The sequence below is a fragment of the Pseudorca crassidens genome, chromosome 1 (assembly GCF_039906515.1).
Source record: "Pseudorca crassidens isolate mPseCra1 chromosome 1, mPseCra1.hap1, whole genome shotgun sequence".
Lineage (NCBI taxonomy): Eukaryota > Metazoa > Chordata > Mammalia > Artiodactyla > Delphinidae > Pseudorca > Pseudorca crassidens.
Window position 1 is genome coordinate 34,915,229 of NC_090296.1, and position 12,927 is coordinate 34,928,155.

General features: G+C 43.8%; 2 protein-coding genes across 9 annotated transcripts in view; one reads left to right on the top strand and one right to left on the bottom strand.

The window, feature by feature from the left end:
• The first annotated feature begins 11 nt into the window (after positions 1-11).
• PIGH (phosphatidylinositol glycan anchor biosynthesis class H) lies at positions 12-12,818 on the top strand. 8 transcript variants are annotated; one of them, XM_067732763.1, is made up of 6 exons: positions 12-296; positions 4,428-4,520; positions 4,979-5,059; positions 7,251-7,339; positions 8,862-8,948; positions 12,563-12,818. In XM_067732763.1, exons 1-6 carry the CDS (start codon positions 117-119, stop codon positions 12,633-12,635), a joined length of 603 nt encoding a protein of 200 aa, XP_067588864.1. In that variant the 5' UTR covers positions 12-116; the 3' UTR covers positions 12,636-12,818. The 8 variants fall into 8 exon arrangements, with proteins under 8 accessions (XP_067588864.1, XP_067588855.1, XP_067588835.1 ...); XM_067732754.1 differs by having other exon boundaries at positions 20-296; positions 4,976-5,059; XM_067732734.1 differs by having other exon boundaries at positions 24-296; positions 4,311-4,520.
• Positions 8,259-12,927, bottom strand: part of PLEKHH1 (pleckstrin homology, MyTH4 and FERM domain containing H1) — a 51,871-nt gene continuing 47,202 nt past the window's right edge. Inside the window, exons 27-29 of the mRNA XM_067732634.1 lie at positions 11,513-11,599; positions 11,067-11,213; positions 8,259-10,138 (exon numbers count right to left, since the gene is read on the bottom strand). Of these exons, the coding sequence (XP_067588735.1) occupies positions 9,977-10,138; positions 11,067-11,213; positions 11,513-11,599 (396 nt within the window). The 3' untranslated portion in view covers positions 8,259-9,976. The remainder of the gene's footprint in view (positions 10,139-11,066; positions 11,214-11,512; positions 11,600-12,927) is intronic.

The window sequence follows — 12,927 nt, forward strand, 5'->3', positions numbered from 1 at the left end:
AGCCTGGGGCGGGGCGTGGCCAACGCCGATGCGGGGAAGTGAGTCCAGAGCCGGCGAGAGGACGCTGGAGGGCGCGCTAGAGCGGCGCGGCCCGGCCTGGTGTGGGCGAGCCGGCCATGGAGGACGAGCAGAGCTTCTCAGATATTTGTGGCGGCCGCCTGGCCCTGCAGCGCCGCTTCTACTCCCCTTCCTGCCTGGAGTTCTGCCTCAGCTGCCCTCGGATCACCTTGCGTTCGCTCACCGCTGTCACCTGCAGCGTGTGGCTAGCGGCCTACGGACTCTTCACACTCTGCGAGGTAAGGCCTGCCGGCCTCTTCCCGCGATCTGAGTCGGGGTCTCGGGTTTGGAAGGGTCGTTGGGGCCTTAGGGTCGAGCCCAGACCTCTCGCCGGACCCTCCTGCGATCGTAGGGCCTGGAGGGCGGAAACTCGCTGGTTCTGGGGACGCCATTCCGCTGCTGGACAGCTCTCTTCCTTACGTTTAGTGAAGTTTGTGCTCCTGTACTTTATCCCCCTCCTGGGTCGCTGCTCTGCTCCGTGGTTCCACCCAGCATACATCCAGTCCTTGCAGGACAGCCTAAAACTTTAACTTCCATGTACTCTCCGTAGTACATGCTCATAGTAATTCAGTTCCAAGGTCCTCATCCATAACTTTCACCCCTCAGAGGAATCACTGCTAACAATACCTTTTACAGTCTTCTAGAAACTGTCTTTGCCACCATAAATCACAAGAATTGTGTGCAAGTTAATTGTTTGATAGTTCTTCCTAATCTCTCTTTTTCAAGGCAATCTAACCCCCCCCCAAATCCCTTCCCCAACTTCAAGTATTTTCTAAAGAATTGTGAAATTACGGAGAGGAGTGGTTTCTGTGCTCAATTTCCAGACTCATTCCTATTTTCTGAGCCTCAGTTTTCACATCTCTAAAATGGAATTAATATCTGCCACACCAACTTCACAGCATTGTGAGGGTCACATGTAGTAGCATTGTGACAGACCTAAAATAAAAGGAATCATCCTAATTGCCCTTTTCAGGATGAATTTAGTTTCATATTTAGTGTCCTGTGTGGACTATATTATTTCAGGAGTGGTCTGACCAGAGCTGAAATACAGCAAGGCTATTTATTTCTGTAATTTGGGTATTGTTTTCGATACTGCATCCAGTTGCTTTTTTTTGCCATCAGAGCATATTTCAGAGCATGGTAATTTAGTAGTGTAGATATATGCAAAATATATGCCCTAATTTGTACCAAATTGTATCTAAAAGTTTGTTCATAAGTCAGTCAAAATGGTTAAGTTGCCAAGACAGTCCTTCCTCCTCCCCCCAGAAAGATTTCATATATAAAATAGTTGAATATCAATACTAGCCTGAGCTCTGGTCAGGTAGTCATGTGAGGAGGAGGGAACAGGTATTTATTAAATGCCCACTGAGTGCCAACTGCTTTACTGAATGCCTCATCTCAACCTTAGAAGAAAACCAAGACTCAGAAAGAGTAATAACTTATCCGAAGTGATAAAGCTAGTAAATGGCGTACGGGGGCTTCAAACCCAGGGCTGTCTGACTCTGAAACCATTTTTTTCCCACTATACCATGATGTCTCCTCATTGCAGGGGGCTTGCTTAGGCAAAATTTTTAAATAGAGGTTTGTGTTTACGCCAGCTCCCTTTTGTACTCACCTCTCTCATCCTGGTATATCCCACTTACCCTCAACAAATGTCCAGGGCTCGGTAACCTTATCTTCCTTTAAACTCCACTGCAACACTTCTTAAGGGCTCTGTGTACCAAAATTTCTTATCTTTCCTCCTATTCAAAACTACTAATTACTGAATCTCAGCTAGGATGAGAAGAAATCTGATGAAGGAATTCATTAAAACATGTGGCTAAACTTCAACCCAAAACGAATATTGAACTGTCAGATAGAATTTCAGAAAGAAAAATGAAGTATAGAAAATGCAGGGGTAATGAAGTTTGGGGCAGGGATTACTTTATAGAAAAGCTGATATGGATCAAATCCCCTAAGTATATACTGTTCTTCATCCCTTCTTTCCTCCCAGTTTTTGAATTCACAGTTCTATTAGAATTCTAGGTTTTTACCTTACTTATTCCAACCTGGAATATCCTTCCCCCTTCCTTTTCTCAGCTAAGTATATTTGTCAATAACCACCACCTCCTCTGCACCAGTTAAATCCTGCTTCCTTGGAAGTCTTCTTAGGATATTCCTGTGTGCTTTAATGTCTCTCTTTCTGGCTTTCTCTCTCTCCCTTTTAATCCTGTCTTAGTCACTTCTAGTCAGAATCATAGTATTCTCCAAAAGGATTTTATATATGTTAATCTTGCCTCTAATAAATCTGTAAGGGCCAGAACTGAATTTTATCTCTCTATTCTTCCATAATGCTTATTCAGTTCACACGATGTACAAGACACTGTACTAGATACTAGACATTTAATTAGCTCAAAGTAGATATTTCTGGGTCATCAGAGACCCAGCACATAGATTTCTCCATCCTTCATTTGTTAATCAACAAATAATTTCCTAGCACAGAGGTCAGCAAACTTCTTTTTAAAAGGTCGAATAGTAAATATTTTAGGCTTTCAGGTCTCCGTCTCAGATTCTTCTGTTTCTTTTTCTCTCTTTTTATCAACCCTTTAAAAAATGTAAAAAACATTCTTAGCTTAAGGTGGACCAGACAAACACATATCACAGGCCCAAATAGTTTTCAGACTCCTGATCTAACGGTTAACTATGTGTTATGTAGAAAGAAGTCGAAAGGTACCTTCAAGGAAAACCAGAGCTGGTCAGTAGTTAAAGCAGTAAACACAGATTTTATTCAGAAACTATTGCAATGGGAGAAAAGAGACTTAAGTATTGAATTGGGCTCAATTCTAAATATAGCAGGGACCAGTGGAAATGTATAGCTAAGGAGCAGGGTCAGGGGTCAGTGGATGGAAAATTACTAAAAAGAAACATCAGGGGTAAAGGGGGATTCTGGGTAAATTGATTTGACAGGATTCTGGCTGAAGGCAGGCCACGGTGATTAGATGCCAAGGGTGAGGGTCTTCTTTAAACTCAGCAAGATTCTTGCTACAACTTGTTGAACAATGCAGGCCCAACAAGAATGGACACCAAGGTCCAGCACTTAGAAGAGCTTGACTAGAGTTAGGTCAAAGAGAGTATCTTGTTAGTAACAAAAATTAATAAAACACTTCCTATGCTCAAGGAATGACAGTCATAAATTAGTGAGTCTCTTGATTCTAGATCATCGATGATTTTTTTTCTGTGTAATCCTTCTAAATAGCTTTTTGGAAAAAAAAGGGAAAACAGTGCCACATGAAAGCAACATACCTTGATGGAAAGACACACTTCAACTTCAGAAATGTTAAAAGATTGTAGATGTGTCTTAGAATCAAAGAAGTAAATACCATTTTGGGGGCCCTTAACACATCAGTCATTTCATCTAGTCAGTCAACCTTAACACATTAGTCAGTCACAACCCAAAACAACTAAAAGAGCCCTAAATAGTAAGATCTTTATTATTTAACAAAACAAGAAGTCAGGACGAAGGAGGGCTCTAGAGGGCTTAAGAGGCTCTGTTGATTTTACTTTTTTCATCTTACTGCTCTTCCACCCTTGATGTACTCTACCTGTCCTCAGCCTAGCTTTCCACATGGTTTGGCAGAGGCCACGTAGTTGGTTTTCAGGCATCAAAACCTCAGGATGAAGGGGCCTTCTCTTCCTTAGATCTCTTTTTTGAGATGGACTTAGTTTTCCAGAAACCCCTCCAGCCGACTTCCCCTCACATCTCATTGGCTAGAATTGTGTCATAGGTCCATTTCTGAACCAATCATTGGCAGGAGTGGGAACCAATCATGATTCCCTCCAACTTCTATTAGGAAGGAGGAGCGGCTGTTGAGTATTATCTGCTACACTGTGCTAAGCATTTTATTACTCTCCAGTCTGCGATTTTCCTACATATCTTACTGATGGAGCATGAGAAGAAAAGATCTGAGTCCTTAAGTTGCAATTTTGGAAGAAAAATCTCTGAAAGCGGTGTGATGCGTATTTTGCTGATGGAGGTTCACCTCCCGAGACCTATCCATTTGTTGTCTGGATGTATTTTATCATATGCTTTCGTAGCACTACAGAGCCCAAGTAAAAGTAGTTTCCTCTTCCTCCGTGCATGTTCTTCCCATCTGTTCACCTCACAACAGAACAAAGGCTTTTTTCCACAGTGCCTGGAGTTGACGTATTAAATAGCAGAGCTATATGTGGAGGACCACTTGGTAACCTTACCGCCTGTGTCTGGCTCTCTTCAGAACAGCATGATCCTCTCTGCTGCCATCTTCATCACTCTCTTAGGCCTGCTTGGTTACCTCCATTTTGTGAAGATTGATCACGAGACCCTGTTAATCATTGATTCCCTTGGCATCCAGATGACCTCATCCTACGCCTCAGGCAAAGAAAGCACCACCTTCATTGAGATGGGCCAGGTGAACGATGTTGTCATTAATGAGGCTATTTACATGGTAAGTACTTAAGTCATTACAGGCCTCTCTGGATGAGGCAGCGCATGGGGTATGCCTGGATCTAAGCTGAGTCTTAATGCGTAAAGTAACTGATGTCACAGAATTAAACTTGAGGGCTCTCTGTTCCAGTACCTGTAGTGTTTTCTTTTTGGCTGACATGTCCTTAAGCCATAAAAGTGAAACTTGTATTGAAAACATATGTCCTTTATTTTTAAAGAGATACTATAGGTTTTTACGGATAGGGAGTCAGCATTTCATCTTTATTTTCTAGCCCTGCTTCAAAGTCATCTCTGCTTGTTGTTGTTTTGTCTTTTTTAATCTAAAGAATGAGAATATACTTCTCCCTCACTTCAAATGCATTCTTTTTCAAGTGTATGAAAAAGTTTTAAGCCTTCCCTTGAGAAAGAAAACTGAATTTTACTGAGATCTCTGCTATTTGGTTTACTTTCTTACAGCAGAAGGTGATTTACTACCTCTGCATTTTATTGAAGGATCCAATGGAACCACATGGGATATCCCAAGTAGTACCTCTCTTCCAGGTGAGCATAGAATACTTGTTTCTTCTGCAAAGAAATCCTCTACCTTTCCCCTCCTCTCTGCATATCCACGGCTTCTTATGTTCAGTAGGAATGTGAACTTCTGTTGTCAAGAGTATTTGAGGATACCTGAGGGGTATTTTTACTGAGAATTAGGATTTTAGTTATTTCAGAAATTCCTTTCTGAGGCAAATAAGGCTTTCAGAAATATTATGAATTTATACAAATTTTAGAGATAAAAACATATATAGCAACTTCTGCCTGTAGGTCATCATTCATCTGCTTTGACTCCGTCAGTCTGCCAATACGCGATTTTACATAGATATTACTGATCTATACAGACTTTTATACACTATTTTGTGTCTTGTTTTTTTATATATATACATTTATTTATCTATCTATCTATTTATTTATTTATGGCTGAGTTGGGTCTTTGTTGCTGTGCGCGGGCTTTCTCTAGTTGCGGTGAGCGGGGGCTACTCTTCATTGTGGTGCGTCGGCTTCTCATTGTCGTGGCTTCTCTTGTTGCGGAGCACGGGCTCTAGGCGCGCAGGCTTCAGTAGTTGTGGCACGTGGGCTCAGTAGTTGTGGCTTGCAGGCTCTAGAGCTCAGGCTCAGTAGCTGTGGCACATGGGCTTAGTTGCTCCGCGGCATGTGGGATCTTCCCGGGCCAGGGCTCAAACCCGTGTCCCTTGCGTTGGCAGGCAGATTCTCAACCACTGCGCCACCAGGGAAGCCCCCTTGCTTTTTTAATATACATATTTTCATGCATTTACAAAGGCCATTATACTTATTATTTAAAATAATTATATCATGTCAAATATCAGTTTATTTAGCTACCTCATTTACTAGCTTTTGAAATCATGTTCAGATTATTTTTTGTTTTTTTCTTACAAAAAAACACTTATACAAAGACGCAGACCTACTAGAGAATGGACTTGAGGATACGGGGAGGGGGAAGTGTAAGCTGGGACAAAGTGAGAGAGTGGCATGGACATATATACACTACCAAATGTAAAATAGAGAGCTAGAGGGAAGCAGCCGCATAGCACAGGGAGATCAGCTCAGTGCTTTGTGACCACCTAGAGGGGTGGGATAGGGAGGGTGGGAGGGAGGGAGACACAAGAGGGAAGAGATATGGGGACATATGTACATGTATAACTGATTCACTTTGTTATAAAGCAGAAACTAACACACCATTGTACAGCAATTATACTCCAATAAAGATGTTAAAAAATTTTTAAAAAACACAAAACTTATACAAACATGATTATAATCAATTATTTTATAGGTATGTAAAGTATTTACGTATGCAGTTAAGTCTGCCTCACTGCCCTTCCTTTTTCAAAGGATTTAAGGAAGCTAAGCTAAAATTCTTTTGCATTATAGTTCAAAATTATTTTATTAAAGCTTATGAATAGTTTCATAGATTTTAATCATGTTTGAGATTTGGCTCCAGAGATTGGACAACCTTACCATACTTTTGTGAATTTGTACTTGTTTTCCTGTAGTCTTGGCTAACAGTGGGTTTAGCTATTTTTTAGTTTAGTATGTAGGGAAAGGAATTTAGAGTTATTAAATTTGTGTCTCTTTAAATGACAAAGAGACTTTTCATATTTCCTTGTAAGTGCTACCTATCAGTATTTTCTGTTTTAAACTATCCATCTCCTCTATTAGTCAAGTAGATACTAGATAGTGATTATGCATTGTAACAATTTATATATTTTGGGTAGCAAACTGTTATGAAATATGCTTTCCCCATATATTTTTCCCATTCTGTGGCTTTTCTTTTCATTTGGTTGTATTATATTTCATTATACAAAATAATTTTCAATATTTACATATTAAACTGCCCTTCCTGTCTCTGGGAACTGTTTCGCAGCTTGTGATACTTCCCAAGAGGGTCTGTCCTTGTTACTCTTCTTGCTTTGTCTTAGGTGGAGGTCATGAAATTTAGATTAAAAACTGTCTTTCGAGCTCCTGCTTCCACAGTTCACAGGCTGGGATGTGGGCCTGGTTAGGGATTCCTCCTAGGAAAATGCTGTGAGGCCTGAACTTCTGCCTCTCTGAAGCCCACACCTGTACCATTTAGACTCCCTGGTCGTGGGTGAGAGATTGAGGTTGCACATGGACACAATACCACTAAGCACTTTACATTCATCTTGTTTCTGCATTTCTCCCCTTTGGAATTCAGAGTGCCAAGCCCCGGCTGGACTGCTTGATTGAAGTGTACAGAAGCTGCCAGGACATCCTGGCACACCAGAAAGCCACATCAACGAGCCCGTGAGTCCCAGCGTTTAGAAGGCCAGTATTGTCTTCCAGAGGAGATGACTCCTAAGCCACAGTGGCTGGTTTATTTTCTGTATTTTAAACCATCAAGTGGGCACAGTCCTAGGAACCAGTATGGATGCGGTGGATCTCAGAGCCGTAGAGCAGGTGCCTGGAAGCCTAACTTACTGTGTGGTGTTGAGCAAAGTACTTATGTGTATTTTAGTGTTCCCCTTGTAAGATTTCGTTTACCACCTGAGGGGAGACCTCGAAACAGTATGTTAGGAGTAATGTTGACGAAGAGCACTTTGTGATATTCCTAAGCACGTTCAAGTTTACTTTTTGTTGAAATTTGTAGAGCAAGACAATGGGAAACTGACATCAGATCTCTTGAGAAAGATAATTTTCAACTGCACAGTACCCCTGTATAAAAGCTAAGAGAAAAAGCAAGCCCTTCAGGGGCTGGTCAGTAGGAAGAAATGTCCTACAAAAGACTAGTCTCTGTCCACCTAGCTCCTGTGTTCTGTACAGGGTTAATTTATGGTGATTCTCTTAATAAACAGATCTCCTTCCAAAACATACACAATTGCTTGGTTCAGACAGCTGCTTTTTATTGACAAACACGATCATGGCATTTCAGTCACGGGTGTCTAGCACATTAATACTCTTGTTACTCAGCATTGTCTATGGTTTCAAAAACTTGTTTTGCCAAGAGGGGTGAGATAAAAGGCCAGACAGAAATTTGACTTTGGTTTCCAGACATGTTAAAGAAGGATAAACATACATACTGTAGAAGCCTTTGTTTATAAGGCAGTTTCTTTTATATAAAATTAATAAACTAAGGGAGGATTCCTGAAGGGTTGGGAAGAAGACAGGGCGGGGGAAATAGCTTGACCCCCAAATTCAATATGAACACAGCTCCATTCTTGCTTACTTTTTCTTTGGGATTTTTTTTTTTTTTAAAAACTCCTGGCCAGATGATAATTCCTTATTTGCCTTAGACACACTCAAGATATTACAAAACCAGAGCTGTAACTTCTGCCTTTTATACCAGCCCTGGAGGGGTTATTCAGGAGCCTGTGGGACATGTGACATGTGACTTGGTCGAGGTAGAAATGTCTCAGCTAAATCCCAAATGCTGGGGGAAAGGCAGGAACAGAAATGGGAGGCAGCTATGAAATTGCCAGCCTGGCAAGGTCAAGTTCGTTTAAAAAAGGTAGACACTCTGATGCGCTGCTTTTTTCATCATGCTTGTCAGTTTAATGGGTGAGAGAGGGGAAGCTTACAGCAGCTGAGGTGTTCAGATAAACTAGTTCCAGCCTTGCAGTTTTCACAGTGTGCAACACACACACACTTTGCTGGGGTTAAAGGCTTGGTTCTTGGATGCTATTGCTAAACCCATATAGTTTGTTTGGCACTTTATCGAAAAATGATAAGACTGCCTTAGAGCTATGAAATAAAACTCAGTTTCCTCAATGTTGGAAAATCAGGGTATAAATGAACTCTTTCGTCTTTTTTTTTTTTTTTTCCTGTTAAGGGAGGGTGGAGACAAGATCATCTCTGCATCCAACAGAAGGTCTCACTCGGGGATGGGGGCATATTGGCATCGTCAGGAAGACAAAAGGTGAAAGATACTTTCAACTGATGCTCTCAGGCTAGGACAGATAACGCATATGTGCGTCTGCCCTCAAACATTCCCAGCGCAAGTTCGCCAGAAGTCTTAAGGAGCAAATCCAGGCCCATGGGCCTGCAGGGGTGTCTTCTGTTTCTGACTCATCTTTGGTGGCCTCACAGAGCAGCAAAACGCAGAATGCATTTGCTTGGTTTTTCAAAGAGCAGGGGGACAAGCGACGACCACCTTCTCCTACAGTAGTAAGCACAGCCTTCACTGAGCCCTGTCCAGTTGTTAAAATGAGACAGGGAGAGGTCAGGTTGGACCTAGCCCCTGCCCTTGCCTGTACCCAGTTGGGCTGACGGTCCAGTGTGAGGGAGAACAGCTTCAGTCTCAGGCGAATAGCGCCTTGTCCTGCAGAGACAGGTGCCGCTGCCCCAGAAGGGCACCGCCAATGCCTCCTCGTTCGCACCAGGGGAAGGGGAAAGGTGAGTCTCCTCCTTTTTCTCCAGCCCTGCCAACACCTTTCCCATATGGGAAAGGAAGTCCAGTCTTAGTGAGTTCTAAGCTTTTGTTGGAGTTCAGGTGAATTGGAAATTCTAGTCCTTCCCTGTTCAGGGATGTCGGGAAAACTTCAAGTATAAACCCCTGCGTGAGGACCATACACAACATAAACATATTAGTCTCCCTGAGAGTAGCAGTGCAGGAAATTCTGACTTACAGCACTGATGCCCTCAGTAACCAGTAACAGTGGGCCATCCCTATCTGTGTCTAGAACTGGGCAGCATCCAGAGCTCAGTATTCTTATGAAAACAAAGTGGTTTTTATACTGGGTCTGGATTTTTAAAGGTTGGCCCTGAAACATTATAAGGCACCTAGAGAGTAAAGGCTTCATGGACACTGAAATACACATTTCACAGAACAACTGGGGCAGGCTGCAGGGGGCTGTTAGACCCATCACAGTAGTATCGCACCCGAGGATACATCTCTCTAATCCCAGAGGCACCAGGTGGTGGTGGGGAAAGGGGTAGGAGGAATATTCACAGCAACGTTGGCCCCTTGGCAGCACATGGAACAGAAGCAAAGAACTGTCGTCCATCCAGTTCCCATGGCTGGCAGGCAGCAGGCGGGTTGGGGGGTGGGTCCACGGTTGTGGAGCAGTGGTTCATGTAGCTGGCCATGATGAAGGTCACCTCTGCAATCTAAGGAGAGAAAGAGAAACAAAGGAATTGAACACTGGCTTTGGCTTGAATCCTGGCTCTCTCACTCACTAGCTGTTGCACTGGTTATATAAGCTTCCTGGGCTTCAGTTTGTCCCTTAAGTTAAAATACCCACCTGGGAGGAAATGTCCAAAGGGGATCGTTCCTGTGAGGCTCAGAGGCCTAGTGAAATAGGCGTCTGGAGGTCCTGAGGTGCCCAGTACCTCCTGAGGACAGGAGGACCAACATTCCGCCCTGGCTGTCTCCAAGACAAGGCAAGGCAGCCTCCCTGGAGGAAGGGCTCTGTATATCCTCTCCTTTGGCAGGGACAGTATTGAAAGGAGGAGGTGGTTTGGCGAACTCCAGCTTTAGGGTTAAAACAACAGGGTTTCCAGTTGCTCAGAAGGGAGCCAGGAACTATAAATCAGAACTTTGGTTCCAGAGTCTCTGCAATTGTTATTTTTTGCATCAACATTTCCTGTACTGAGTAGGAACAAGGCCCTTAAAGTGAACAGTTCCTAGGACCCCAGGGAAGGGGGAGCATGTTCAGAGTGTCCCACTTGTGACTAGTGCCGGGACAGCAGAGCCCAAGGCAAGGTGAGAACACCGGGCCTGCAGCAAGGACGACAGCAGCAAGAGGGCCCCCATTCAAGCCTGTCCAGTGCTGTGGCTGACAGAACAGAGGAAGGTAACGTGAGGAGTGCAGAGTAGCTGGACCAGAGTGAGTTCCCTCTCTTGCCAGCCCCCCTACCTGCCAGCTCAGCAGTGACCGTAGAGACGCCACCTGAACCCTCTGGGGTACTGATGATAGTTTCATTTGGGGCAGGGCCCTTCTAGAGTACTGTCATAACCCCAGTTTCCTTTCTAAGCTCCGAGCCCATCTCATCAGACTACAGCAGGGTAAAATGTTTTAGCAGCTTTCAGACCCACCTTGGGAGCAGCCATCCGGAAGATCAGCTTCTCAATGTGGCCTTTTCCAGAGCTCTGGTCTGAAGTGGATCTAATCACAAGCATGAAGTCATCCCGGCAGCCACCAAAGGTCATCACTGAAGAGTAGGGATAAGTGACGTGCACTTGCTGTGGGGAAAGATCCAGTTAGTTCTGGAAAAACTTTCCACCTGCCTCCTGAGCTAGGAGCCAGCATGCCCAGTCTCTTCCAGACCAGGAAGGGAGAAGTCCGAAGTGGTCACACTTTGGAGATCTACATTTTGAATGTCTACAAGCTGTGTCTAGACTAGAGGACAGCAGTACTTGGGCAGGGGGTGGGGGAAGGAAAACCATGGTCACTTAGCTCAGCCCTTTGAGTCCAGAGAGAAGAAGAAAAGATACTGTCAGGAGAAGGAGGGGTCAGGAAGCCAGCCCTCATCCTCCCGTACCATGGTGTTGTGGTCCAGGATGCTGACACCATCCTCATTCACCGCAATCCACACCAGAGTGTTCTCCTTGGAAGACGGCTGTGCAGGCTGGGGGAACAGGAAAATCCCATCAGACATCCACAGCTAGGGATTCTGAACCACTAGAGCTTTCTGAGGAAGAAGGCACATCTAGGGATCTGCTAGGCAGTGATTTCCAACTTTTTTCTTTTGGAAAACATAGAAGATGGTATTTGTATAGCATGCGGGAGTAAACAGGCTGCTCGTGGCAGGAGGCACCTGGCTTGGGGCTCTGGCCACCTACTAACAACCCCGAGTATCACTTTCTTGTAGTACCTATAGCCCATCCTGCCATGGTACAGAACACAGTACACTTTGTTCCTGTTCCAGAACAGAGGCCAGCCCTGGCTGTTCTGTTACAGGCATGGAGAACAGGCTGTTTTTTCCTGGCTCTCAGAAACTGACAGCATTCCACCCACAGGCCCTCCTAAGTGCAAGCTGCATCTTGCTTCAACCATTTCCTAGGGACTATAAAATAATTAGGAAGACAGTAATGCAAGGGCTTTAGGCCCTGCCAGGGAGAAAACTGCCTATTTGGTGGATAAGTCCTAGAATGACTAATTTTCACTGCCAGGGCTGCAGTAGGGCAATCTAGATTTCCTGTCTCTCCTACCCTGGGGAGGCTGGGGAGAGAGATGGACATGTCCCTTTTTTCAGGAGCTTCTCCCAACCTTCCAGACTAAGTGGGTCCCCATGTTATATGCCTTTATAACACCCCTGTACTTTTCCTTCATGGCACTTGTGACAGCTTCTAAAAAAATTATGTGTGTTTTATATATATATATATTTAGAAAGAGAGAGTGTATGTGTGAGTATTTGATTAGTGTGTACGTCCCCCACTAGATGGGAAGCTCCATGAAGGCGAGGACGTGTCTGATTTGCTCACCTCTTGTCACCTCAGACAACTAGCACAATGCCTCAGATATAGTAGGAGCTCAACAATTCTTTGTTGAATGAATGAGTGAATGTCTGTTGTCTAATCTGTATCCTCAGTGAACAGGATCATGATCCAGCTTCGAGGATAGGACACTGTGATTACGTACAAAGTTTCGTGCACACCAGATAGCCAGTGAAGAAAAGTTCCATCTGAAATTACTTTTAGCCACCTGGCCTTCCAGCAGGAGAAATTAACTGGTGCCTGAGTAGTCAGATCCCTCTGTGGCTGCACCAGGTCAGCAGAGATGTATTTGTTTAGGTTACACGTTGTTCTTTCAAACTTTTTTTAAAATAAAAACATTCTCAAGAGGAACATCATATCAAGTCTGAACTCTGTTGTGGATTAGTTGACCCTATCTTTTTTTTAAAAGGTAGGATTGGGAAAGAAGTCAATAAAGGAAAGTTAAGGATCGCCCAGAAAT